The following is a 24,835-nucleotide window of genomic DNA, read 5'->3' on the forward strand; positions in this document are numbered from 1 at the left end:
CGGCAAACCTCCTCCAGAGAAAGAAGTAACTCCTCTTAAGGGAATCTTTCCTGGAAGCAAGCAAGATGCGGGAGACACCCTCTGACAGACCCAAAGAGGCAAAGTCTACGCTCTCAACATCCAGGCCGTGAGAGCCAGAGACTGGAGGTTGGGATGCAGAAGCGCCCCTTCGTCCTGTGTGATGAGGGTCGGAAAACACTACAATCTCCACGGTTCTTCGGAGGACAACTCCAGAAGAGGGAACCAGATCTGACGCGGCCAAAAAGGCGCAATCAGAAATATGGTGCCTCGGTCTTGCTTGAGTTTCAACAAAGTCTTCCCCACCAGAGGTATGGGAAGATAAGCATACAGCAGACCCTCCCCCCAGTCCAGGAGGAAGGCATTCGATGCCAGTCTGCCGTGGGCCTGAAGCCTGAAACAGAACTGAGGGACTTTTTGGTTGGCTCGAGATGCAAAGAGATCTACCAAGGGGGTGCCCCACACCTGGAAGATCTGGCGCACTACTCGGGAATTGAGCGACTACTCGTGAGGTTGCATAATCCTGCTCAGTCTGTCGGCCAGACTGTTGTTTACGCCTGCCAGATATGTGGCTTGGAGCACCATGCCGTGACGGCGAGCCCAGAGCCACATGCCGACGGCTTCCTGACACAGGGGGCGAGATCCGGTACCCCCCTGCTTGTTGATGTAATACATGGCAACCTGGTTGTCTGTCTGAATTTTGATAATTTGATGGAACAGCCAATCTCTGAAAGCCTTAAGAGCATTCCAGACCGCTCGTAACTCCAGAAAATTGATCTGTAGATCGCGTTCCTGGAGGGACCAGCTTCCCTGGGTGTGAAGCCCATCAACATGAGCTCCCCACCCCAGGAGAGACGCATCCGTAGTCAGCACTTTTTTTGGCTGAGGAATTTGGAAAGGGCGTCCCAGAGTCAAATTGGACCAAATCGTCCACCAATACAGGGATTTGAGAAAACTCGTGGACAGGTGGATCACATCTTCTAGATCCCCAGCAGCCTGAAACCACTGGGAAGCTAGGGTCCATTGAGCAGATCTCATGTGAAGGCGGGCCATGGGAGTCACATGAACTGTGGAGGCCATGTGGCCCAGCAATCTCAACATCTGCCGAGCTGTGATCTGCTAGGACGCTCGCACCCGCGAGACGAGGGACAAGTTGTTGGCTCTCGCCTCTGGGAGATAGGCACAAGCTGTCCGAGAATCCAGCAGAGCTCCTATGAATTCGAGTCTCTGTACTGGGAGAAGATGGGACTTTGGATAATTTATCACAAACCCCAGTAGCTCCAGGAGGCGAATAGTCATCTGCATGGACTGTAGAGCTCCTGCCTCGGATGTGTTCATCACCAGCCAATCGTCGAGATATGGGAACACGTGCACCCCCAGCCTGCGAAGTGCCGCTGCTACTACAGCCAAGCACTTCGTGAACACTCTGGGTGCAGAGGCGAGCCCAAAGGGTAGCACACAGTACTGGAAGTGACATGTGCTCAGCTGAAATCGCAGATACTGTCTGTGAGCTGGGTTGTGCGTGTAGGCGTCCTTCAAGTCCAGAGAGCATAGCCAATCGTTTCCCTGAATCATGGGGAGAAGGGTGCCCAGGGAAAGCATCCTGAACTTTTCCTTGACCAGATATTTGTTCAGGGCCCTTAGGTCTAGGATGGGACGCATCCCCCCTGTTTTCTTTTCCACAAGGAAGTACCTAGAATAGAATCCCAGCCCTTCTTGCCCGGATGGCACGGGCTCGACCGCATTGGCGCTGAGAAGGGCGGAGAGTTCCTCTGCAAGTACCTGCTTGTGCTGGAAGCTGTAAGACTGAGCTCCCGGTGGACAATTTGGAGGTTTTGAGGCCAAATTGAGGGTTTGTATCCTTGCCGGACTATTTGAAGAACCCACTGATCGGAGGTTATGAAAGGCCACCTTTGGTGAAAAACTTTCAACCTCCCTCCGACCGGCAGATCGCCCGGCACTGATACTTGGATGTCGGCTATGCTCTGCTGGAGCCAGTCAAAAGCTCGTCCCTTGCTTTTGCTGGGGAGCCGAGGGGCCGCAGGCTGTCGAGAAGGAGGATTGTACCTACGCTTACCAGAAGAGTAGGGAACAGTCTTCCTTCCCCCATAAAAACGTCTACCTGTGGAGGTAGAAGTTGAAGGCTGCCGGCGGGAGAACTTGTCGAAAGCGGTATCCCGCTGGTGGAGCTGTTCTACCACCTGTTCGACCTTCTCTCCAAAAATATTATCCGCACGGCAAGGCGAGTCCGCAATCCGCTGCTGGATCCTATTCTCCAGGTCGGAGGCACGCAGCCATGAGAGTCTGCGCATCACCACACCTTGAGCAGCGGCCCTGGACGCAACATCAAAGGTGTCATACACCCCTCTGGCCAGGAATTTTCTGCAAGCCTTCAGCTGCCTGACCACCTCCTGAAATGGCTTGGCTTGCTCAGAAGGGAGCTGGTCCACCAAGTCCGCCAGCTTCCTCACATTATTCCGCATATGGATGCTCGTGTACAGCTGGTAAGATTGAATCTTGGCCACGAGCATGGAAGAATGGTAGGCCTTCCTCCCAAAGGAGTCTAAGGTTCTGGGGTCTTTGCCCGGAGGCGCCGAAGCATGCTCCCTAGAACTCTTAGCCTTCTTCAGGGCCAGATCCACCACACCAGAGTCGTGAGGCAACTGAGTGCGCATCAGCTCTGGGTCCCCATGGATCCGATATTGGGATTCTATCTTCTTGGGAATGTGGGGATTACTTAGAGGCTTGGTCCAGTTCGCCAGCAATGTCTTCTTCAGGATATGATGCATGGGTACTGTGGACGCTTCCTTAGGTGGAGAAGTATAAACAAGAGCTCAAACATTTCAGCCCTTGGCTCATCCTCCACAACCACCGGGAAGGGGATGACCGTAGACATCTCCCGGACAAAGGCCGAGAAAGACAGACTGTCGGGAGGAGAAAGCTGCCTTTCAGGGGAGGGAGTTGGATCAGAAGGAAGGCCATCAGACTCCTCGTCAGAGAAATATCTGATGTCCTCCTCCTCCTCCCACAAGACCTCACCATCGGTATCAGACAAGTTCACGAACCTGTGTCTGAAGCCGTCCCCGGCTCGACTCCATGGAACCACAGTGGGAGCGTCGAGAGGTAGATTCCCTCGCCCGCACCGGCGAAGCTCCCTCCGCCGTCGGGGAGCCTTCCTGGGAGGCGACCGCAGTCGGTACCGCAAGCGGAACCGATGTCGGAGACCTCACCCCAGGCAAGGGGCCAGCCGACGCCTCGCTCGACGGTACCGGTGGCGCAAGCACCCCCGGTACCGGAGGGGAAGGGCGCAACAGCTCTCCCAGGATCTCTGAGAGAACGGCCCGGAGACTCTCGTGCAGGGCGGCTGTGGAGAAAGACATGGAAGCCGATGCAGGAGTCGAAGTCATAGTCTGTTCCGGGCTGTACAAGGCGGAGTGCATTGACACCTCCTGAACAGAGGGTGAGCGGTCCTCCCGGTGCCGATGCCTACTGGGTGCCGACTCCCTCGGCGACCCAGAGCTCTCGGTACCGGCACGGGAAGGAGACCGGTGTCAATGCTTCTTTGACTTTTTCAAACGAAGCATGTCACCAGAACTTCCCGGTACCGACGAGGACGTAGAATCCAACCGTCGCTTCCTCGGGGCCGAAGCCGAAGAAGGTCGGTCTCGGGGGGGGGGGGGGGGGGGGGGCTGTACCGCAGGAGCCCTCAGGGTAGGGGGAGACCCACCCGAAGGCTCACCGCCACCAGCAGGGGAATGGACAGCCCTCACCTGCACTCCAGACGAAGCACCACCGTCCGACGACATCAGCAGAAGCGGAGGTCCCGGTACCACCGACTCAGCCTTCCGATGCCTCGGCCCCAACGATGCAGAGGGTCGATGCCTCGATGCAATCGAGACCGTCGCGGCCGAGGGCGGAGGTGTTGACGCTGTCGACGCACTCGATCCTCCCGGTGCCGATGAACAGCCCGAGAACAAAACGTTCCACTGGGCCAATCTCGCTACCTGAGTCCTTTTCTGTAAAAGGGCGCAAAGACTGCAGGCCTGCGGGCGGTGCCCAGCCCCCAGACACTGAAGACACGACGCGTGCCTATCAGTGAGCGAGATTACCCAGGCGCACTGGGTGCACTTCTTGAAGCTGCTGGGAGACTTCGATGACATGGGCGGAAAAATCACGCCGGCGAAATCAAAATTCGTAATTGCGGTAAGGCACCAAAAAGACGGGGAGAAAAAAAACTTGACCCGAGGCCTCAAAAGGGCCTACCCCGAAAACGAAAGAAAACTTAACGGGGCCAAAAACTAGAAATAGAGGGAAGGGAAAAAGACCAAAAGGCCCTTCACCAGAATCCCTTTTTTTTTTTTTAGCGAAAAGTCAAAAAGACGCACGAGGGTCAACTTAAGGGGCGTGAACGGCGCAAAACACGACCGTACCGAGCGCGGACAAAAGAAGACTGACGAACACAAGCTGGTTCGGGCGGGAAGACGGCCGCGCATGCGCGGTGCGCATGGGCGCGCGAGGACTAGCAAAGGCCTTTGCTAGTGAAGTTTCCGATTAGAGCGGCTGCCGTGGACGTCACCCATCAGTGAGAACAAGCAGCCTGCTTGTCCTCGGAGAAATATAGATCGGTGAGTGATGTTGCTGCCGGGCAAAATGGGAGACTTAAGAACAAAATTACAGAGCATATTCAAAAGCATGGATTAATGAAAGTCAACATGGATTTAGTGAAGGGAAATCTTGCCTCACCAATCTACTATATTTCTTTGAAGGGGTGAACAAACATGTGGATAAAGGCGAGCCGGTTGATATTTATCTGGATTTTCAGAAGGCATTTGACAAAGTACCTCATGAAAGACTCCAGAGAAAATTGGAGAGTCATGGGATAGGAGGTAGTGTTCCATTGTGGATTAAAAACAGTAGGGTTAAATGGTCAGTATTCTCAATGGAGAAGGTTAGTGGGGTTCCCCAGGGCTCTGTGCTGGGATCGCTGCTTTTTAACATATTTATAAATGACCTAGAGATGGGAGTAACTAGTGAGGTAATTAAATTTGCTGACGACAACACGTTATTCAAAGTCATTACATCACGGGAGGATTGTGAAAAATTACGAGGACCTTACGAGACTGGGTGTCTAAACGGCAGATGACGTTTAATGTGAGCAAGTGCAAAGTGATGCATGTGGGAAAAAGGAACCCGAATTATAGCTATGTCATGCAAGGTTCCACATTAGGAGTCACAGACAAAGAAAGGGATCTAGGTGTCGTCGTCGATGATACGTTGAAACCTGCTCAGTAAGCAAACAATGTTAGATATTAGGAAAGGAATGGAAAACAAAAATGAGGACGTTATAATGCCTTTGTATCGCACCATGGTGCGACCGCACCTCGAATATTGTGTTCAATTCTGGTCACTGTATCTCAAGAGAGATATAGTGGAATTAGAAAAGGTGCAGAGAAGGGCGACGAAAATGATAAAAGGGTATGGGACGAGTTCCCTATGAGGAAAAGCTAAATCAGCCAGGGCTGTTCAGCTTGGATAAAAGGCGGCTGAGGGGAGACATGATAGAGGTCTATAAAATAATGAGTGGAGTTGAACGGGTAGATGTGAAGCGTCTGTTTATGCTTTCCAAAAATACTAAGACTAGGGGCATGCGATTAAACTCGAACTCGTTGCCAGAGAATGTGGTAAAGGCGGTTTGCTTAGCAGAGTTTAAAAAAGGTTTGGACAGCTTCCTAAAAGTCCATAGACCATTATTAAATGGACTTATGAAAATCCACTATTTCTGGGATAAGCAGTATAAAATATGTTTTGTACTTTTTGGGATCTTGTCAGGTATTTGTTGTTTTTTTTTTTTAATTATTATTTCTTTATTCATATATTTCAATATACCATCACAATACGCGAGTATGCAATCGGCATTTATACAAGAGGCAAAAAAAGAAACAAAAGGAAATATTAACAGCCTTTCTGTCCACAAGTTTAGGAAATTTGGAATCCAAGAATTGGTATTTGTGACATGGATTGGCCACTGCTGGAAACAGGATGCTGGGCTTGATGGACCTTTGGTCTTTCCCAGTATGGCAATACTTCTGTACTTATGTCTTCCACTAAATATGAGAGAAATCGCCACTGACTACCACGGAGCCTTGCCACTCCCAAGTCCATATCTACCAAAATCAAAGTATGGTCTGAGATATCCAGAGGCCCGATCGCCGCATGAAAAATCTGTGGGGAAAAGTGTGGCACCTATAAGAATATAACCCAGCCACGACCAGGTGCCATGAGCTCTTGAAAGATGAGTATAATCACGTACACTAGGATTGACCAGGCGCCGAGGATCAACCAAGTTTAGAGCTTTACAAAGATAGGGCAAGCCTCTGCCGCCTCCTATCGCCACCCCCGCCGAGGGGGAGGGCCGATCCTGATGACCATCCATCACTTGGTTGAAATCCCCCATAATAATCTTCCAGTACCACGCTTGATTTTAAGGATAAATTACATATTACTAACAGCTCTGCAAGCTCATTTTCCAGTTCTATCAATATTCTGGGATGAATACCACCTAGTCCAGGAGATTTGCTACTCTTCAGTTTGTAGAGCTGCCCCATACATCCTCCAGGTTTACAGAGAATTCCTCGTTTAGCCAACTCGTCAGCTTCGAATACCATTTGGGCACTGCTATCCCATCCAAATCTTCCTTGGTGAACACCGAAGCAAAGAATTTAATCTCTCCGCTACGGATTTGTCTTTCCTGATTGCCCTTTATTCTGAAGGACTCTCTTTTAGCTCTTAGCTTCCTTCACCTCACTTTTTAACCACGCCAGCTGTCGTTTGGTCTTCCGTCCTCCTTTAATATGCAGAATATATTTGGCCTGGGCTTCCAGGATGGTGTTTTTGAACAGCATCCACGCCTGATGTAAATTTGTGACCCTCACATTCACTCCTCCAAGTTTTTTTCTTCACCGCTGTATATTCCTGCCTATGCTAGGCCTGTTACTAAGACCTACGCCTGACATTGCTCCGTTTGGTTATCACGTTAGCCTAATAACTCAGCACCTTTGTAACAATCAGTGCTTTCTCAAGAGCTGAGAACAGACACTTCAAAGATGCACATTTGGCTGGAGCTGAATATGCCTTTCATATAAGCTGGATATAACCTTGGGATGTGGTGAGAGACTGAGGATACAGTGAGCCTAAGGAATGTTTCAGTCTTGGGGTGAGAGGACACAAGGGTATTGTTATATGTATTTTTTTGCTCTGTGACTAACTACACACTGTGCACGCAGAACTGATCGCTGATTAGCCAATGGCCACCGACTGTCCACGTGCAAACATATTAGGAGAGACAGAATACAGGAACAATTCATATATGGCACAGGCTACTTTCTGCTTTTAGGTTTAGGAGAAATCACATGATTTAGGAGAAACGAAACTTACAACAGTATATACGTGATGGGTGGGACAGTGTTAGCTGAGCAGTCTGTTATTCAGGATTTGCATCTTGCTTTGCTGTGTGACAACCTGCTCCAGAGAGACAATTACCTTGTATTGACTTAGTGACATACCAATAGAGATTTTACTGGTTGCGCCTATATCTGAGTCTAAATTGTCTCATTTTTTCAGCAGACGAGGCTAAAGTGTTCCTCCCTCCCAAGGGGCATAAGGGAATACACACCGTTCTTCTCATTTTATCATAGTCTCCTTTTTTAAAGTTAAACGCTAAAGTATTTGATTTCCAATGTATACTTCAAAGCTAATATCAAATCTGATCATATGATCGCTGTTATCAGGCGGCCCCAGCACCATTACCTCCTGCACCAGATCATGCGCTCCACTGACTAGGTCTAGAATTTTTCCTTCTTTCGTCGGTTCCTGTACCAGCTGCTCCATAAACCTGTCCTTGATTTCATCAAGGAATTTTACCTCCCTAGCGTACCCCGATGTTACATTTACCCAGTCAATATCGTTCAATAATCGGGGTAATTTAAATCACCCATTATTATTGTGTTGCCCAGTTTTGTTTGCATCCCTAATTTCCTTTAACATTTCTGCATCCGTCTGTTCATCCTGGCCAGGCAGACGGTAGCACACTCCTATCACTATCCTTTTCCCCTTTACACATGGAATTTCAATCCACAGTGATCCCAAGAAGTTTTTTTGTTTCCTGCAGAATTTTCAATTTGATTCAAGGCTCTCATTAATATACAATGCTACCCCTCCACCAATTCGATCGATCCACCCTATCACTACGATATAATTTGTAACCCGGTATGACAGTGTCCCACTGGTTATCCTCCTTCCACCAGGCCTCAGAGATGCCTATTATATCTAATTTTTCATTTGATGCAATATATTCTAACTCTCCCATCTTATCAATTATCGCTCAGTAGCACCTAGTCCCCTCATAAACAAACTCATGGAAGGAGTAGTAACTAAACAACTCACTGAATACCTAAACATTCAATTCTGCATGAGTCTCAATCAGGATTTCATTCAAATCATAGTACTGAAACTGTTCTAGTGTCCGCAATGAACTCATTCAAACAAGCAATAGCTAAAGGTAAAAAACACTCCTCCTAGAATTCGACATGTCCAGTGCCTTTGACATGGTTAATCATGGAATTCTACTATATATACTAGAATACTTCGGAGTAGGAGGCACAGTTCTCAAATGGTTGAAAGGATTCCTGACCACAAGATCATACCAAGTAACAACGCACACAGATCACCCCCCATGGACACCCAAATGTGGAGTCCCCCAAGGATCCCCCCCCCTCACCAACCTTATTTAACCTCATGATGATACCTCTAGCCAAACTTCTTGCCAATCAAAACCTCAACCCCTATATATATGCAGATGTCACAATTTACATCCCGTTCAAACATGATCTAAATGAAATCACCAACGAGATCAACCAAAGCCTCCAAATCATGCACACCTGGGCGGATGCATTCCAACTAAAACTTAACGCAGAAAACACACAATGTCTTGTACTCACCTCACAACATAACACAAAAAACTTCTTCACCTACACCATACTGTTCTCTCCCTGTCTCACAAAACTTGAAAATTCTTGGAGTTACCATTGATCAAAACCTCACTCTCGACACCCACGTGAAGAACACGACCAAAAAGATGTTCTACTCCATGTGGAAACTCAAAAAGAGTAAAACCTTTCTTCCCAAGATACATCTTCCGTACCTTGGTACAGTCAATGGTAATAAGTTACCTAGACTACTACAACACACTATACGCTGGCTGCAAAGAACACAGACTATCAAAAAACTCCAAACAGCCCAAAACACTGCCGCCAGACTCATATTTGGAAAAACTAAATATGGAAGCGCAAAGCCCCTAAGAGAAAAAAAACTTCACTGGCTCCCACTTAAGGAGCGTATTACGTTCAAGATCTGCACAATTGTACACAATCATTCACGCAGACGCCCCAATCTACATGCTAAACCTCGTAGACCTTCCACCCAGAAACGCCACAAGATAATCCCGCAAATTTCTCAATCTGCACTTCCCCAGCTGCAAGGGACTACAATACAAGCTGATGCATGCCACTACCTTCTCTTACATGAGCACGCAGCTATGGAATGCATTACCTGCTGACCTGAAAACAATTAATGAAGCAACTAACTTTCGCAAATCTCTGAAGACATATTTCTTCAACAAGGCCTACAAAGATAATCCATAGCCTCACTAATCCACCTCACCAAACCACCCAGATATGAAAGTCCACCTACTATATACTTACCCGCCTAAACACTTCCTCTGCACATTACTAATTCTGATATCCTGTTATGACAATGTCATACTAAAACTGCCACATTGAGCCTGCAAATAGGTGGGAAAATGTGGGATACAAATGCAATAAAATAAATATTTTAGGCTCCTGGCATTCGCGTATAGACATTTCAATGTTTGCTGTTCATATTTACATGATGCTTAGTACTTGACAGTATTAATTTGCAATCTTTTGTCTGATTTTTATTTCAGGACACCTGATCTACTATGGTCTCTTTTGCAACCTCACTATCAGGATACCTTATCTTTCCTGTTTTGGTGATTGAAAGATACCTTATCCCGAACCATACGCTTTTGAGCCACTGTCAGCCTTCCCCCCGTTTCTAGTTTAAAAGCTGCTCTCTCTCCTTTTTAAATGCCGATGCCAGCAGTCTGGTCCCACCCTGGTTAAGGTGGAGCCCATCCTTTTGGAATAGGTTCCCCCTTTCCCCAGAATGTTGCCCAGTTCCTAACAAATCCAGAACCTGCACCATCGTCTCATCCACGCATTGAGACTCCGGAGCTCTGCCCATATCTTGGGCCCTGCGAGTGGAACGGGTAGCATTTCAGAAAATGCTACCCTAGAGGATCTGGATTTGAGCTTTCTACCTAAGAGCCTAAATTTGGCTTCCAGAACCTCTCACCCACATTTTCCTATGTCATTGGTACCCACATGTACCAAGACAGCCAGGTCCTCCCCAGCACTATCTAAAATCCTATCTAGGTGACATGAGGTACGCCACCAGGCGATCCTCACGTCCACCAGCCACCCAGCTATCTATATGCCTAATGATATACAACAGCTGTCCTAACCTTTCCCTCCCCGTCACGCACTTGGAGACATATCCTCAGTGCAAGAGGATAGTAAATCCCCTGGTGGGCAGGTCCTGGCTACAGGAGTACATCCTACTTCACCAGGGTGATGCTCTCCTAGGAGACCTCCCTCCTCCAAGGTAGCACAGGCGCTACCAGACTGGAGATGGGACTTCTCTACAACATCCCTGTAGGTCTCCATGTACCTCTGTCTCCCTCAGCTCCACCAAGTCTGCTACTCTAGCCTCAAGAGAACAGACACGTTCTCAGAGCTCTTTGCATCGGGCACACACATGACATCTCACCAACTGGGAGATAATCATACATGTGACACTCAATGCAAAAGACTGGATAGCACCCCTCTCACTGGTGGACTGCTGACTCCATCTTAGTGTTTTTGAGTTTTTCAATCATTTAAAACTTTCTACAGTATTAAGGATATTAACCCAATCTAAAAGTGTCTTTTAGTTTATATAGTATATTTTAAGATTTATATAGTGTTTCCTTCTTAGATGGTAATGAAATGTATTTAAAACTCCGTAAGAGCACTCCTTGCTTATTACCCTAATTATAATAACTGACTATAAATGAAGAGTTGCCCTAGGGGTGGGCAGGAAGACTAAACTAGATCCTGCAGTGCCTGCTAGATTCTGTTAGTTTTAAAAACTATGTACCACAGCACTAAGTGGAAAAATACTATGGATAAAGTTTTATATTTTTATTTTGCCTAATACTAACCTACAATTCCTCCTTTAAACCCCAATCTTTAAGTTCCCAAAGCACAAAGCAAAATAGCATTATCTTACTAAAGAAATCCTCTTCTCTCTGACCTCAGAGAAACGTTCCACTTTCAGGATTATATTCACCAAAGTGGTCAATGTTTGCAGACACCAATGCCTGTCATGAGTCGGAGGTCCAACTGTATTGGGAAAACATTGAAGGTAGTCTTGCAGGAAAATATTTTCTATACGTGCGCTCGCGCGAGAATTACTAGGAGGATAATTCAGTTGTAACATAAGTATAATATAGCAAAGCGTGCGTTATTTGGCAACTTCATCTACGTCCCGAGACGTGATGTCGACCCTTGCTGCCTTAAATTCCCCAATTCACGTGCATACCAAGACGCAATTCCTTTACTTTTCACAGGTATGGCAATAAGTCGGGTAAATTGTTGGCAAGGATCACGAAGAGTTGGGGTGGCAATAGATTTATTCCTTCCTTGGTAGCGCCAGATGGGATGAGGGAGAGTCCGTCAGCGGATGTTGCGTGGATTTTACACAATTACGCATTTTTGTATGTAGCGCCCAAGTCCCAACCTGGGCCTTCGGTAGTACATTACCTAGAAGATTCGGGATTACCACGCTTATCCTTGGAAGCTCTGATCCAGTTGAATGCCCCTTTGAGAGCCAAGGAAATCGAGAGAGTGGTCAAATCCCTGAAGAGGGGCACTGCTCCAGGGCCAGATGGTTACACAACCGAATACTACCAGCTCATGTTGCCGCAGATTTGTGGCCTATCATCTTCATTTTTCGAAGTTTCAATTTCTGGGGGCTCGTTTCATAGAGATTCCAATGAGGCATTGATTACACTAATACCTAAGCCGGGCAGGCCTCTGGATCGCCCGGAATCATATAGGCCGATTTTACTCATTAATGTAGACCTAAAGATCTTATCTAGGGTCCTAGCTGACCGACTGGTGCCACACGTTACTGCTCTGGTTGGAGAGGGACAGGTGGGGTTTGTACGAGGCTGCTCATCTATTAATGTGCACAAGGTTTGTATGGCAATTGCACACAGTCACAGCACCAAGGGGCCTTTGTTACTAGTTAGCCTAGACGCGGAAAAGGCCTTTGACAAGGTGCGCTGGGACTATGTAGGAATGGCGGGTTTGTTTTCGCAGGCAATCACAGCACTTTATTCTCAGCCCAGAGCATCTATCGTGGTAAATGGACTGCGTTCCTCTTCGTTCCCTATAGCTAGTGGTACACAGCAGGGATGCCAGTTATCCCCACTTATTTCTTATTTGGAGCTCCTGTTGCATACAGCGAATGATACATATCTGTAGCAGGTATTCTCCAAGGACAGCAGGCTCATTGTTCTCACGACTGGGTGACGTCCACAGCAGCCCCCTCCAACTGGAAAAACTTCTTGCGGGAGGTCCCGCCCACCGCGCGTCTTCCCGCTCAGTTAAATAAAAAGCAAAAGATACAAGGATAAGAAAAACAACTCCAAAGGGGAGGAGGGAGGGAAGCTGAGAACAGCCTGCTGTCCTCGGAGAATACCTGCTACAGGTATATATCATTCGCTTTCTCCGAGGACAAGCAGGCTGCTTGTTCTCACGACTGGGGTATCCCTAGCTCCCAGGCTCACTCAAAACAACAAAGAGGGTCAATTGGACCTCACAACAGCGAGGACATAAAAATTGACCTACGAAGAACAAGAGTGCAGCCTGAACAGAATAAAAATGGGCCTGGGGGGGGGTGGAGTTGGATTCAAACCCCAAGCAGATTCTGCACCACCGACTGCCCGAACCGACTGTCGCGTCGGGTATTCTGCTGGAGGCCGTAATGAGATGTGAATGTGTGGACAGATGACGTCGCAGCCTTGCAAATCTCTTCGATAGGGGCTGACTTCAAGTGAGCCACTGATGCTGCCATGCCTCTAACACTATGAGCCGTGACAAGACCCTCAAGAGTCAGCCCAGCCTGGGCATAAGTGAAGGAAATGCAATCTGCTAGCCAATTAGAGATGGCGTGTTTCCCCGACAGCGAACTCCTTCCTGTTGGGGTCAAAAGAAACAAAATTGGGTGGACTGTGTGGGCTTGTCCGCTCCAGGTAGAAGGCCAATGCTCTCTTGCAGTCCAATGTGTACAACTGACGCTCAGCAGGGCGGGTATGCGGAAGGTGAAAGAATGTTGGCAAGACAATTGACTGGTTCAGATGGAACTCAGACACCACCTTTGGCAGGAACTTAGGGTGAGTGCGGAGGACTACTCTTATGATGAAATTTGGAATAGGGAGTATGGGCTACTAAGGCTTGAAGCTCACTGACCGTCTGAGCTGAAGTGACTGCCACCAAGAAAATGACCTTCCAAGTCAAGTACTTCAGCTGGCAAGAAGCCAGTGGCTCAAAAGGAGGTTTCAGCAGTTGGGTGAGGACGACGTTGAGATCCCATGACACTTGGAGGTTTGAAAGGGCTTTGAAAAAACCAAACCTCGTGAACCGAACTACCAAAGGCTGTCCAAAGATAGGTTTACCCTCTACACGATAATGGTAAGCACTAATCGCACTAAGATGGTTCCTTACTGAGTTGGTTTTGAGGCCATACTCTGATAAGTGTAGAAGGTATTCAAGCAGGGTCTGTGCAGGACAAGAGCGAGGTTCTAGGGCCTTGCTGTCACACCAGACAAACCTCCTCCACTTGAAAATATAACTTCTTAGTGGCATCTTTTCTGGAAGCAAGCAAGACTCCGGAGACATCCTCAGGCAGACCTAAGGCAGCGAAATCTACGCCCTCAACATCCAGACTGAGAGAGCCAGAGACTGGAGGTTGGGATGCAGAAGCGCCCCCTCGTTCTGAGTGATGAGGGTTGAGAAACACTCAAATCTCCACGGTTCTTCGGACGACAACTCCAAAAGAAGAGGGAACCAGATCTGATGGGGCCAAAAGGGCGCAATCAGAATCATGGTGCCATGGTTTTTGCTTGAGTTTCAGCAAAGTTTTCCCCACTAAAGGTATGGGAGGATACGCATACAGGAGTCCGCTCCCCCAATGAAGGAAGGCATCCGACGCTAGCCTGTCGTGGGCCTGAAGCAGAACTGAGGCAGCTTGTGATTGGTCTGCGTGGCGAAAAGATCCACCGAGGGGGTGCCCCACTCCCAGAAGATCTTGCGTACCACACGCGAATTGAGTGACCATTCGTGCAGTTGCATGAGTCTGCTCAGTCGGCCAGACAGTTGTTTATGCCTGCCAGGTATGTGGCTTGGAGAAGCATGCCATGCTGGCGAGCCCAGCGCCACATCCAGACGGCTTCCCGACATGGGGGCGAGATCCTGTGGAGCAGCAGCGGCCGGTACAAAAAGAAAAAAGCCCAAAAAAGATTTTTAACCTGAAACGCGGCTCCGTAGACAGCCATCTGGCATTGGCTGTCGTCACTGCAGCCGCTCCTCTCCCCTCCACGTCACTGCCCCTGCAGGAAGACCCTGGAGGAGCGCAGCGACGTCAGAGGGGAGAGGAGAAGCGGCTGCAGAGATTACAGCCAATGCCAGATGGCTGTCTACGGAGCCGCGTTTCAGGTTTAAAATCTTTTTTTGGCTTTTTTCTTTTTGTACCGGCCGCTGCTGCTCAACAGGAGACACAGCAGCGGCCGGACAGCGTTAGTATTGGCGGCTGTGGGTGGCGAGGGGGTTGATGTGCCGGGGGGGGGGGGGGGGGGGGGTCACTGGATATGGGAGGCTGCAGGGGAGAGAGGAGGGCCGCTGCACATGCGTGGCTGCAGGGGCAGAGGAGGGTTGGTGTAAGCCCTTTGAGCAGGGACCGTCTTTCTTCTATGTTTGTGCAGCGCTGCATACGCCTTGTAGCGCTATAGAAATGCTAAATAGTAGTAGTAGTAGGGGGTCCTGAGACCAGATGGGTGGCTGCAGGGAGGGCGGGGGGAGATTACCTTGCTAGCGCCCGTTTCATTGCCTACCAAAACGGGCCTTTTATACTAGTAATTGATATTTTGCTGGGTTTTCTGTATTTATTTGAATCCAGCCTTGTTTAACTTTTGTTTTTTCTAAGAGGCATAATACAAAACTTGTAAGTTGATTAAAGTGTCTTATGTTTCAGTAAAAAGGTATCAGCGTATACATTTGCTTTGTATTATTAACCTGTATTTCTGTGCATTCAGATTCAGTACTGTACCAGCACTGTCACTAAATCCACCTCAGCATTTTTCTAACTGCAGCCTATTGTATGAAATTTCACAGTGCACAAATTCCAACGTCTTGCCATGCTAATATAGTCTGCAAGTCTAAAAAATATTTCTTCGGTCTATGTTTGTATTTGTGTTTGCACTTGGCTGCCACGTGGCAGTACAGTGTAAAAGGTCAGAGAAGTTCCTGTTTGGTTGTTACCTTTATAGGAGAGTCAGAACCTAGGTACATTCCCCTTGGAAAATGTGCTAATCCCAATGAGACTCCAAAGCAGCCACCAGTGTCCCCTAAGCTAGGGGCGCATTAGCAGTGCCTTGTCTTTTCCAATAATGTTTAGTTACACCTTCTCTGCTGTGGGATGCTATGGCCGGCCTACCCTTCTGGCGCCTATTTTACAAAAGTCTGCTCCCCCAGGCGTCAAAACCTAGCTACGCCTCTGGGGGTAAGGGTAAGCTTTTCTATAGTTAAAACACCACCATTGTGTATCACGAAGTCAATCAAGATTTTGTTATTGGAATGCCAATTTGGATGGTCGTTTTCACTGAAGTGTTTATAAATTATAACTGTATTTGCTACATTTTATATACATAAGATTTAAACTTAAGAGGATTCTTGATTTTAAATATTTATACCTCCTCCTTCAAGAATTTGCAACAAAGTGCAAAAAAATTAACCAAAAATTTGTGTATATCCCTAACATTCAGTGTCAAGTTACTTCCAGTGTAGCCACTTGGCAGGTCAATCTGAGGCAAAGTCAGCTGTAATTCAGCAACATCCGTAGTACCATTTGAAGGTGCTGGACATAACATGGTTAAGTGAAACCCAACCAATTAGTATAGGATGCTATTTCTTACCCTTACTTTCAAGTTGGCAAGAAGTTTCATAAATATTGTGTGTTTTCTTATACTTACTTCCTCTGAGCTTTTGAAAGACCACTGCTTCCTGCCTCCTCTTCATCTTCTGAAGGAACACAGTTCTCCTTCTCAGGCTGACTTGGAGATGCAAAGAATTCACCAATTTTTTTCTGCCATGTGGGTGTTGGTCTCACACAAACTGGATTCCCTCCTGCATATTTGTTTTCAGCTTAAAAAAAAAAAGTTGCTATCTTAAGAGTGTGTGTATACATTCATAAGAGGCTTGAGGTTATTGTACTGCTAATTAAACCCCTTAAATTAACCTCTAAAATTTCTGCTTAGGTTGAATAGGTGGCCGATATTCAGTACCCAATCGCTAATGGCCAAAGTGCGCTTCTGAATAAAATGGGACCTGCAGCAAGTGTATTTATACACTACCAGGCCTCACTTCAGAGTCTTAGGAGTCAGACCCCAAAGCCTCTCATTTCCCCTTCCTTCCATACACACACAATCATCCATAGTGACAGATTGGGAGAGAAATCCCCTCCATGATCAGCAGCAGTGTTAGTTTTTCACATTGTGTTTGAAGTGTTTGTAAAATTAGTCCCATAAGGTATTCCTACCAAAAAAAAAAAAAAAAACACACACAGGCATATCTCTTCCAAAGGTATTGTGTCAGCTATGATACGCTACCACTTCACATACCATGCTATGCCATGGGATCCCCACCTTATTCTCCTCCCCTCAGCCTAATATATAGTGCTCCTGACATTGCTACCCACATAGCAACAGAACATTTTCAACTTCTCTGTTGACATTTGGCTCTTTGAAAGTTTGAGCCACACTGTGCTGAACTGCTCATGAAGTTTTACAAGACTTTAAATTGATTTCATATTTCTTGCACTTGTGTTAACTTCCTTTGCATTACAAGAAATTCCAAGCCCCAGGGTAGATATGGATCTTTGGATTTGTTGGGGCGAAGGGAAAAGACAGCAGGTAAGAAGCAATGCTTTCCAACGTCTACCACCACCAACATTAGATATGGGTAGGACAGGCGCAATTATGAGCTCCATGTCCTTCTGCCAGCAGTTCACTTACCAACAAAAAAATTCCTTCACTTCACATTATTAAGTCTATTTGACAAAGAACTGTGGCACATACTAGCTTACCTATATCCTAATCCTCCCCTGACAATATGGGCCTCAAACCAGCTGAAAAAAAATTACCCAGTAAATGTGCTGCTCCTTTAACAGCATTAAAAAAATCATCATTAATCAGGTAACCCACAATTAACACATGTGGAAGTTACAACTAGAACTAAATACTACATATATCCATATAAGGTTTTTTGTGTGTGTGTGTGTGTGGGGGGGGGTTGTGTATAAGATTAATCGCTATGAATCACGACTTTGAAAGCACGGACATCTTACCTTTCTTCACTGAAGGGGAAGTCACTGCATGAGATACATTAGTACTGGAGCCAAAAGTCTTTCGAGGAGCTCTGGCAGCAACAGCTATAGTGGAATTAGAAAAATAAACACGTTCATTCATCCTTTATAACAAAATTTTATACCGTACCAATTAAAAAAAAATCCGCACGTTGCTTCCCCTTCTACTGCTGTAACCAAGCAATACAGCTGGTGAAATAACAGGACACAGATTTGCATTCTGGCGCCAAAATCTAGTGACGGCTGTGCCATACAATTCGTTTGGAAGTGGAACTTTTGTGGTTTTTTTTTTTTTTTTTTTTTTGGGGGGGGGGGGAAGGAGATGAAAAAAAAATAAATACGTACATTCTGAACGCTGCGTTAGTGAACGCAAAAAAAATTGTAGGGCGACTTACAACACAGTATTTAAATGTGACCTCTGACCTAAAACACAGTATCGAAAGAAACTCCTGTTAATTCCTTACAGTAATAGCTAGCGCCCAACACTAGGTCTCCCGCCAAATCTTGAGCGACCATAAGCTACAGATATTTTCCATTTAAATTGAAACCTCAATACAAAAGGTTAGAAAAACCCCGCCAGATTATAACGAAGCCTGGCGAATTTCTACGTTCATAAAAAAACACAAAAATAATAATTAAAAAAAAACATGAGAAAAGTTAAAACGGGTAGCCAATAACTTAAAAGCAACCAAAAAGGAAGAACTCCACACCAATTAAAAGTGTTTTGTACCACCCCTACCCAACAAAAAACTGGTGCGTGTAAGGCAGAAAGTAAACAGGTCACTAATGATATAACCACTAACAGCTTTAATTTTGTAACCAGAGCTTCAGAACTCCGTATCCTACTTTACAAAGACTGTTTAGAAATACCTACCCTTCCTGTAGCTTCCCGAATGACCGTCAGCTTTCGTTCGTACCATCTTTTTCTTTAGCGCCTAACTCGTACAATAACGCAATAAACTACAGAGCGAGCTCGTTGCCTGTGTTCCCGCCGAAGTTTAAAGGTGCCTGCTCCCGCCTTCTGCTGCATGTCATTCACGGCGCTCAGCTCCGCTGCCATTGGCCAAAGTAGACAAACAGGTCCCGCCCCCGGCAAATAGAAGAATCAGGGCGTAACATAGTAACATAGTAAATGACGGCAGAAAAAGACCTGCACGGTCCATCCAGTCTGCCCAACAAGACAAACTCATATGCGCTACTTTTTGTGTATACCCTACTTTGATTTGTACCTGTCCTCTTCAGGGCACAGACCGTATAAGTCTGCCCAGCACTATCCTCGCCTCCCACCACCGGCTGGCTCTACCACCCAATCTCGGCTAAGCTCCTTAGGATCCATTCCTTCTGAATAGGATTCCTTTATGTTTATCCCACGTGTGTTTGAATTCTGTTACCGTTTTCATTTCCACCACCTCCCGCCAGCATTCCGTGAAAAAATACTTCCTGACATTTTTCTTGAGTCTGCCCCCCTTCAATCTCATTTCATGTCCTCTCGTTCTAATTCCTTCGCACCTCCGGAAAAGGTTCATTTGCGGATTAATACTTTTCAAATATTTGAACGTCTGTATCATATCACCCCTGTTTCTCCTTTCTTCCAGAGTATACATGTTCAGGTCATCAAGTCTCTCCTCATACGTCTTGTAATGCAAATCCCTTACCATTCTTGTAGCTTTTCTTTGCACCACTTCAATTCTTTTTACATGCTTCGCAAGGTAGGGCCTCCAAAACTGAACAGAAAAAAAGAGTGGGAAATGGACCAATGACTCCAGGACAACGGGAAATGAAATACCAAGGAACCACTTTATTAAATGACTCATTTAATAAAGTGGTTCCTTGGTATTTCATTTCCCGTTGTCCTGGAGTCATTGGTCCATTTCCCACTCTTTTTTTCTGTACTGTTATTTTTACGTGGGAGTTTGTGTTCATCCACTTAGGTGGATTACTCTCTCTCCAAAACTGAACACAATACTCTAGGTGGGGCCTCACCAACGACTTATACAGGGGCATCAACACCTCCTTTCTTCTGCTGGTCACACCTCTCTCTATACAGCCTAACAACCTTCTAGCTACGGCCACCGCCTTGTCACACTGTTTCGTCGCCTTCAGATCCTCAGATACTATCACCCCAAGATCCCTCTCCCCGTCCGTACCTATCAGATTCTCCCCGCCTAACACATACATCTCCTGAGGGTTTCTATTCCCTAAGGCCCTCATGATCAAAAGCAAACTCTGGCGCTAGAGGCTGTTAACGCCATACTAGCGCCAGAGTTTGCAGCCGACCCATGATCAGAGCCCTCGAGCACCTGAAACAGCGCACTCGAGGGCTCTCAGCACAAGTAGCATGCAAATGCATGCTAAACAGGGCTTCTAGCACAATTAGCTTGCAAATGCATGCTAATTGGCGCTTAACGCATTCATCCCCAATGATCAGCGACCAGCGCGCCAAAGATTGGGTCGCTGGCCGCAGCAAAATCTGGCGTTAGATTTTGCGGATCATTGGGGAGGAATGATGAGCCCTGTCCGGCATGCAGTTGCATGCTGGCAGGCCCCCCTTCCCCCCCCCCCAAGGCAAACGCGAACGGGGGCTAGAGGTCCGGTGGGTCTCCAGCCCCCAAAACCCCCAGAAATCGTTGCTCCATCGACGGGGGGGGGGGGGGCTGGAGGTCCGGTGGACCTCCAGCCCACCCCAAATCCTCCCCCCAGCGTTGTCTTTAAATTCCCTGGTGGTCCGTGGTGTCGGGGGGGGGGGCTGGAGGATCGGTGGGTCTCCAGTCCCCGAAACCCCCAATAATCGCTGGTCCATCGACGGGGGTGGGGGGGTGCTGGAGGTCCGGTGGACCTCCAGCCCACCCCAAATCCTCCCCCCAGCGTTCTCCACGGACCACCAGGGAATTTAAATACAACGCTGGGGGGAGGATTTGGGGTGGGCTGGAGGTCCACCGGACCTCCAGCCCCCCCCCCCCCGGTCGATGGAGCAATGATTACTGTGGGTTTCGGGGGCTGGAGACCCACCGATCCTCCAGCCCCCCCCCCCCCCATCGCTGGGTGGGAGAGGGTTTGGCCGGCGCCGGCGGCCACGACGTTTTCTGGGGGTTTGGGGGGGCCTCGTTGTTCAGGCCTCGGGCCAGGCTGTTTGACAGGTTTGGGCTTTTCACAGCCCAGACCTGTCAAACAAGTGCGGGAGGATTGTGCTGAGTGCATGCTCGGGCGCAATTCTCCCGCACTTCAACATGATAATCAAAGATAATAGCGCTGCTTAGATTAGCATGCATTATCTTTGATCATCGATGCAGAAAAGCCCTGTGCTGTCCAGGCGCTATTTTTAGGGCACTGTTTGGAACAGTGCGGGGCTTTTGATCATGAGGGCCTAAGTGCATCACTTTGCATTTCTTCGTATTGAATTTTAATTGCCAAACCTTAGACCATTCTTCTAGCTTCCTCAGATCCTTTTTCATGTTTTCCACTCCCTCCCGGGTGTCCACTCTGTTGCAGATCTTAGTTTCATCCGCAAATAGGCAAACTTTACCTTCTAACCCTTCGACAATGTCACTCACAAATATATTGAACAGAATCGGTCCCAGCACCGATCCCTGAGGCACACCACTACTTACCTTTCCCTCCTCCGAGCGAATTCCATTCACCACCACCCTCTGGCGTCTGTCCATCAACCAGTTCCTAATCCAGTTCACCACTTCGGGTCCTATCTTCAGCCCTTCCAGTTTATTTAAGAGCCTCCTGTGGAGAACCGTGTCAAAAGCTTTGCTGAAATCTAAGTAGATTATGTCCATAGCTCGTCCCTGATTAAATTCTCCTGTCACCCAATCAAAGAACTCAATGAGATTCGTTTGGCACAATTTCCCTTTGGTAAAACCATGTTGTCTCGGATCTTGCAACTTATTGGCTTCCAGGAAATTCACTATCCTTTCCTTCAGCATTGCTTCCATTACTTTTCCAATAATCGAAGTGAGGCTTACCGGCCTGTAGTTTCCAGCTTCTTCCCTATCACCACTCTTGTGAAGAGGGACCACCTCCGCCGTTCTCCAATCCTTCGGAACCTCTCCCGTCTGCAAGGATATGTTAAACAAATCTTTAAGAGGACCCGCCAGAACCTCTCTGAGCTCCCTCAATATCCTGGGGTGGATCCCATCCAGTCCCATGGCTTTGTCCACCTTTAGCTTTTCAAGCTGTTCATACACACTCTCTTCCGTGAACGGTGCTCTATCCACTTCAATCTCATGTATACTTTTTGCATCCATCGCGGTCCTTCTCCAGGATTTTCTTCTGTGAAAACAGAACAGAAGTATCTATTTAGCAAATTTGCTTTTTCTTCATCATTATCCACATAGCGGTTCGCAGTATCTTTTAGTCTCACAATTCCCTTTTTAGTCATTCTCCTTTCACTTATATACCTGAAGAAATTTTTGTCACCCCTTGCGCTTTCGCCAGATGTATCTCTCTCTTGGCTTCTTTCAGTTTCATCCTGTATTCCTCCTTGCGTACACCTTTAAGTTCCCGCAATCACCCTTACTCAATCAAATAGCAGAGCATTTAGAGCAAGCTAGCTTAAGTCATGAAGAAACGCAGGATACCAGAGAACGAAATTAACTGCTATCGGAAGTTAAGTGTACGAACTGAAATTGGGGCCCCCAGCAGTGGAAAACTTATGCAGTAGCCTCATAGTTTATTTATTATCTTTCCCAGTTATTTGTCTCTCGTCTTTAGCAGTCTGGCCTCTTGTCTGCTTTTCTCTTTTATTTTGTAGCTCTGGTTCTATTTTTCTACATTTTTATTGTAAAACTGCTTTGCCGTTTCCTGTTGTTGATGTTGATCAAGTAAAAGACAGTTTGAAGTTATTGCAATGGTGTCTCTAGACAGAAATATTTGGGGTGACACGGGGAGCAAGTGAAAGTGAAGTTTTCACACATCATATCCCTCTTCCCCCCCCCCCCCACAATTTAAATTAGCATGAGCATTAATAGCGTCATTCAACAAATTATTCTGTATGGGAGTGTTCTGCATGCTCTACAGGATTGGGCAGAATCTCTACATAAACCCTGAAATCAAATCTAATAAAATTAGAGCTTATATACCCTAAACTCCCCGAAACTGGGTTCTGTGCAGTTTATAGTACTAATCCTCAGCCCTGGCTGACCCCTTGCATCTGTTACCTTCGCTCCTGCGCCCGATCTGCTGAACGCCTGTGGAGGAAATCTCGTATGCATTCAGATTTCCTTCATTACAAATTCATGCTATCCTCCTTCCAGTCCTCCCTATTCCTTGCCAAACAGAACTATTACACCCAACTGACCAATTCTCTCAGCGCCAACCCTCGTCGTCTCTTCGCCACCCTTAACTCCCTCCTCAAAGTGCCCTCCGCTCCCACCCCCCCCTAACTCTCAGCTCAATCACTGGCTGACTACTTCCGCGACAAGGTGCAAAAGATCAACCTTGAGTTCACTACCAAGGCACCTCTTCCTCTTCACCCTTCAACCCTCTCCCTCAACCAACCAACCCAGGCCTCTTTCTCCTCCTTTCCTGATATGACCGAGGAGGAAACCGCACGCCTTCTTTCCTCCTTGAAATGCACCACTTGTTCCTCTGATCCCATCCCCACCAACTTACTTAACACAATCTCTCATACTGTCACCCCCTCCATCTGTCATATCCTCAACCTCTCTCTCTCCACTGCAACTGTCCCTGACACCTTCAAGCACGCCGTAGTCACACCTCTCCTCAAAAAACATCACTTGACCCTACCAGTCCCTCCAACTACCGCCCCATCTCCCTCCTACCCTTCCTCTCCAAAATACTTGAGCGTGCTGTTCACAGCCGCTGCCTTGATTTTCTCTCCTCTCATGCCATCCTCGATCCGCTTCAATCCAGTTTTCACCCTCTACACTCGACAGAAACGGCACTCTCTAAAGTCTGTAATGACCTGTTCCTTGCCAAATCCAGAGGCCACTACTCCATCCTCATCCTCCTTGATCTATCCGCTGCTTTTGATACTGTCAATCATGATTTACTTCTTGCCACACTGTCCTCATTTGGGTTCCAGGGTTCTGTCCTCTCCTGGTTCTCCTCCTATCTCTCCCACCACACCTTCAGAGTACACTCTCATGGATCTTCCTCCACCCCCATCCCGCTCTCTGTTGGAGTTCCCCAGGGATCTGTCCTTGGACCCCCTTCTTTTTTCAATCTACACCTCTTCCCTGGGCTCACTGATCTCATCTCATGGTTTCCAGTATCATCTTTATGCTGATGACACCCAGCTATATCTCTCCACACCAGACATCACCGCGGAGACCCAGGCCAAGGTATCGGCCTGCTTATCCGACTGCTGCATGGATGTCCAACCGCCACCTGAAACTGAACATGTCCAAGACCGAGCTTATCGTCTTTCCACCAAAACCCACTTCTCCTCTTCCTCCACTCTCTATCTCAGTTGATGGCACCCTCATCCTCCCCGTTTCATCTGCCTGCAACCTCGGAGTCATCTTCGACTCCTCCCTCTCCTTCTCTGCGCATATCCAGCAGATAGCTAAGACCTGTCGCTTCTTTCTCTTTAACATCAGCAAAATTCGCCCTTTCTTCTCTGAGCACACCACCCGTACTCTCGTCCACGCTCTCATTACCTCTCGCCTTGACTACTGCAACCTACTCCTTACTGGCCTCCTACTTAGCCATCTATCCCCCCTTCAATCTGTTCAGAACGCTGCTGCACGTCTTATATTCCGCCTGAACCGATATACTCATATCACCCCTCTTCTCAGGTCACTTCACTGGCTTCCAATCAGATACCGCATACAGTTCAAACTTCTCCTTCTTACCTACAAATGCACTCAGTCTGCAGCCCCTCATTACCTCTCTACCCTAATTTCCCCTTACGTTCCTGCCCGTAACCTCCGCTCACAGAACAGATCCCTCCTCTCAGTACCCTTCTCCACCACCGCCAACTCCAGGCTCCGCTCATTCTGCCTCGCCTCACCCTATGCTTGGAATA

The 24,835-nt window shown here is 47.4% G+C and overlaps 1 protein-coding gene across 1 annotated transcript in view; it reads right to left on the bottom strand.

Moving 5' to 3' along the window:
- The window catches only part of PCLAF (PCNA clamp associated factor), a 42,993-nt gene extending 24,139 nt beyond the window's left edge, over window positions 1-18,854 (bottom strand). The window contains exons 1-3 of the mRNA XM_030190381.1: window positions 18,713-18,854; window positions 17,821-17,904; window positions 16,448-16,619 (exon numbers count right to left, since the gene is read on the bottom strand). Coding sequence (XP_030046241.1) covers window positions 16,448-16,619; window positions 17,821-17,904; window positions 18,713-18,758 — 302 coding nt within the window. The 5' untranslated portion in view covers window positions 18,759-18,854. The remainder of the gene's footprint in view (window positions 1-16,447; window positions 16,620-17,820; window positions 17,905-18,712) is intronic.
- Window positions 18,855-24,835: the final 5,981 nt, after the last annotated feature.

This window comes from Microcaecilia unicolor, chromosome 1, assembly GCF_901765095.1.
Source record: "Microcaecilia unicolor chromosome 1, aMicUni1.1, whole genome shotgun sequence".
Taxonomy (NCBI): domain Eukaryota; kingdom Metazoa; phylum Chordata; class Amphibia; order Gymnophiona; family Siphonopidae; genus Microcaecilia; species Microcaecilia unicolor.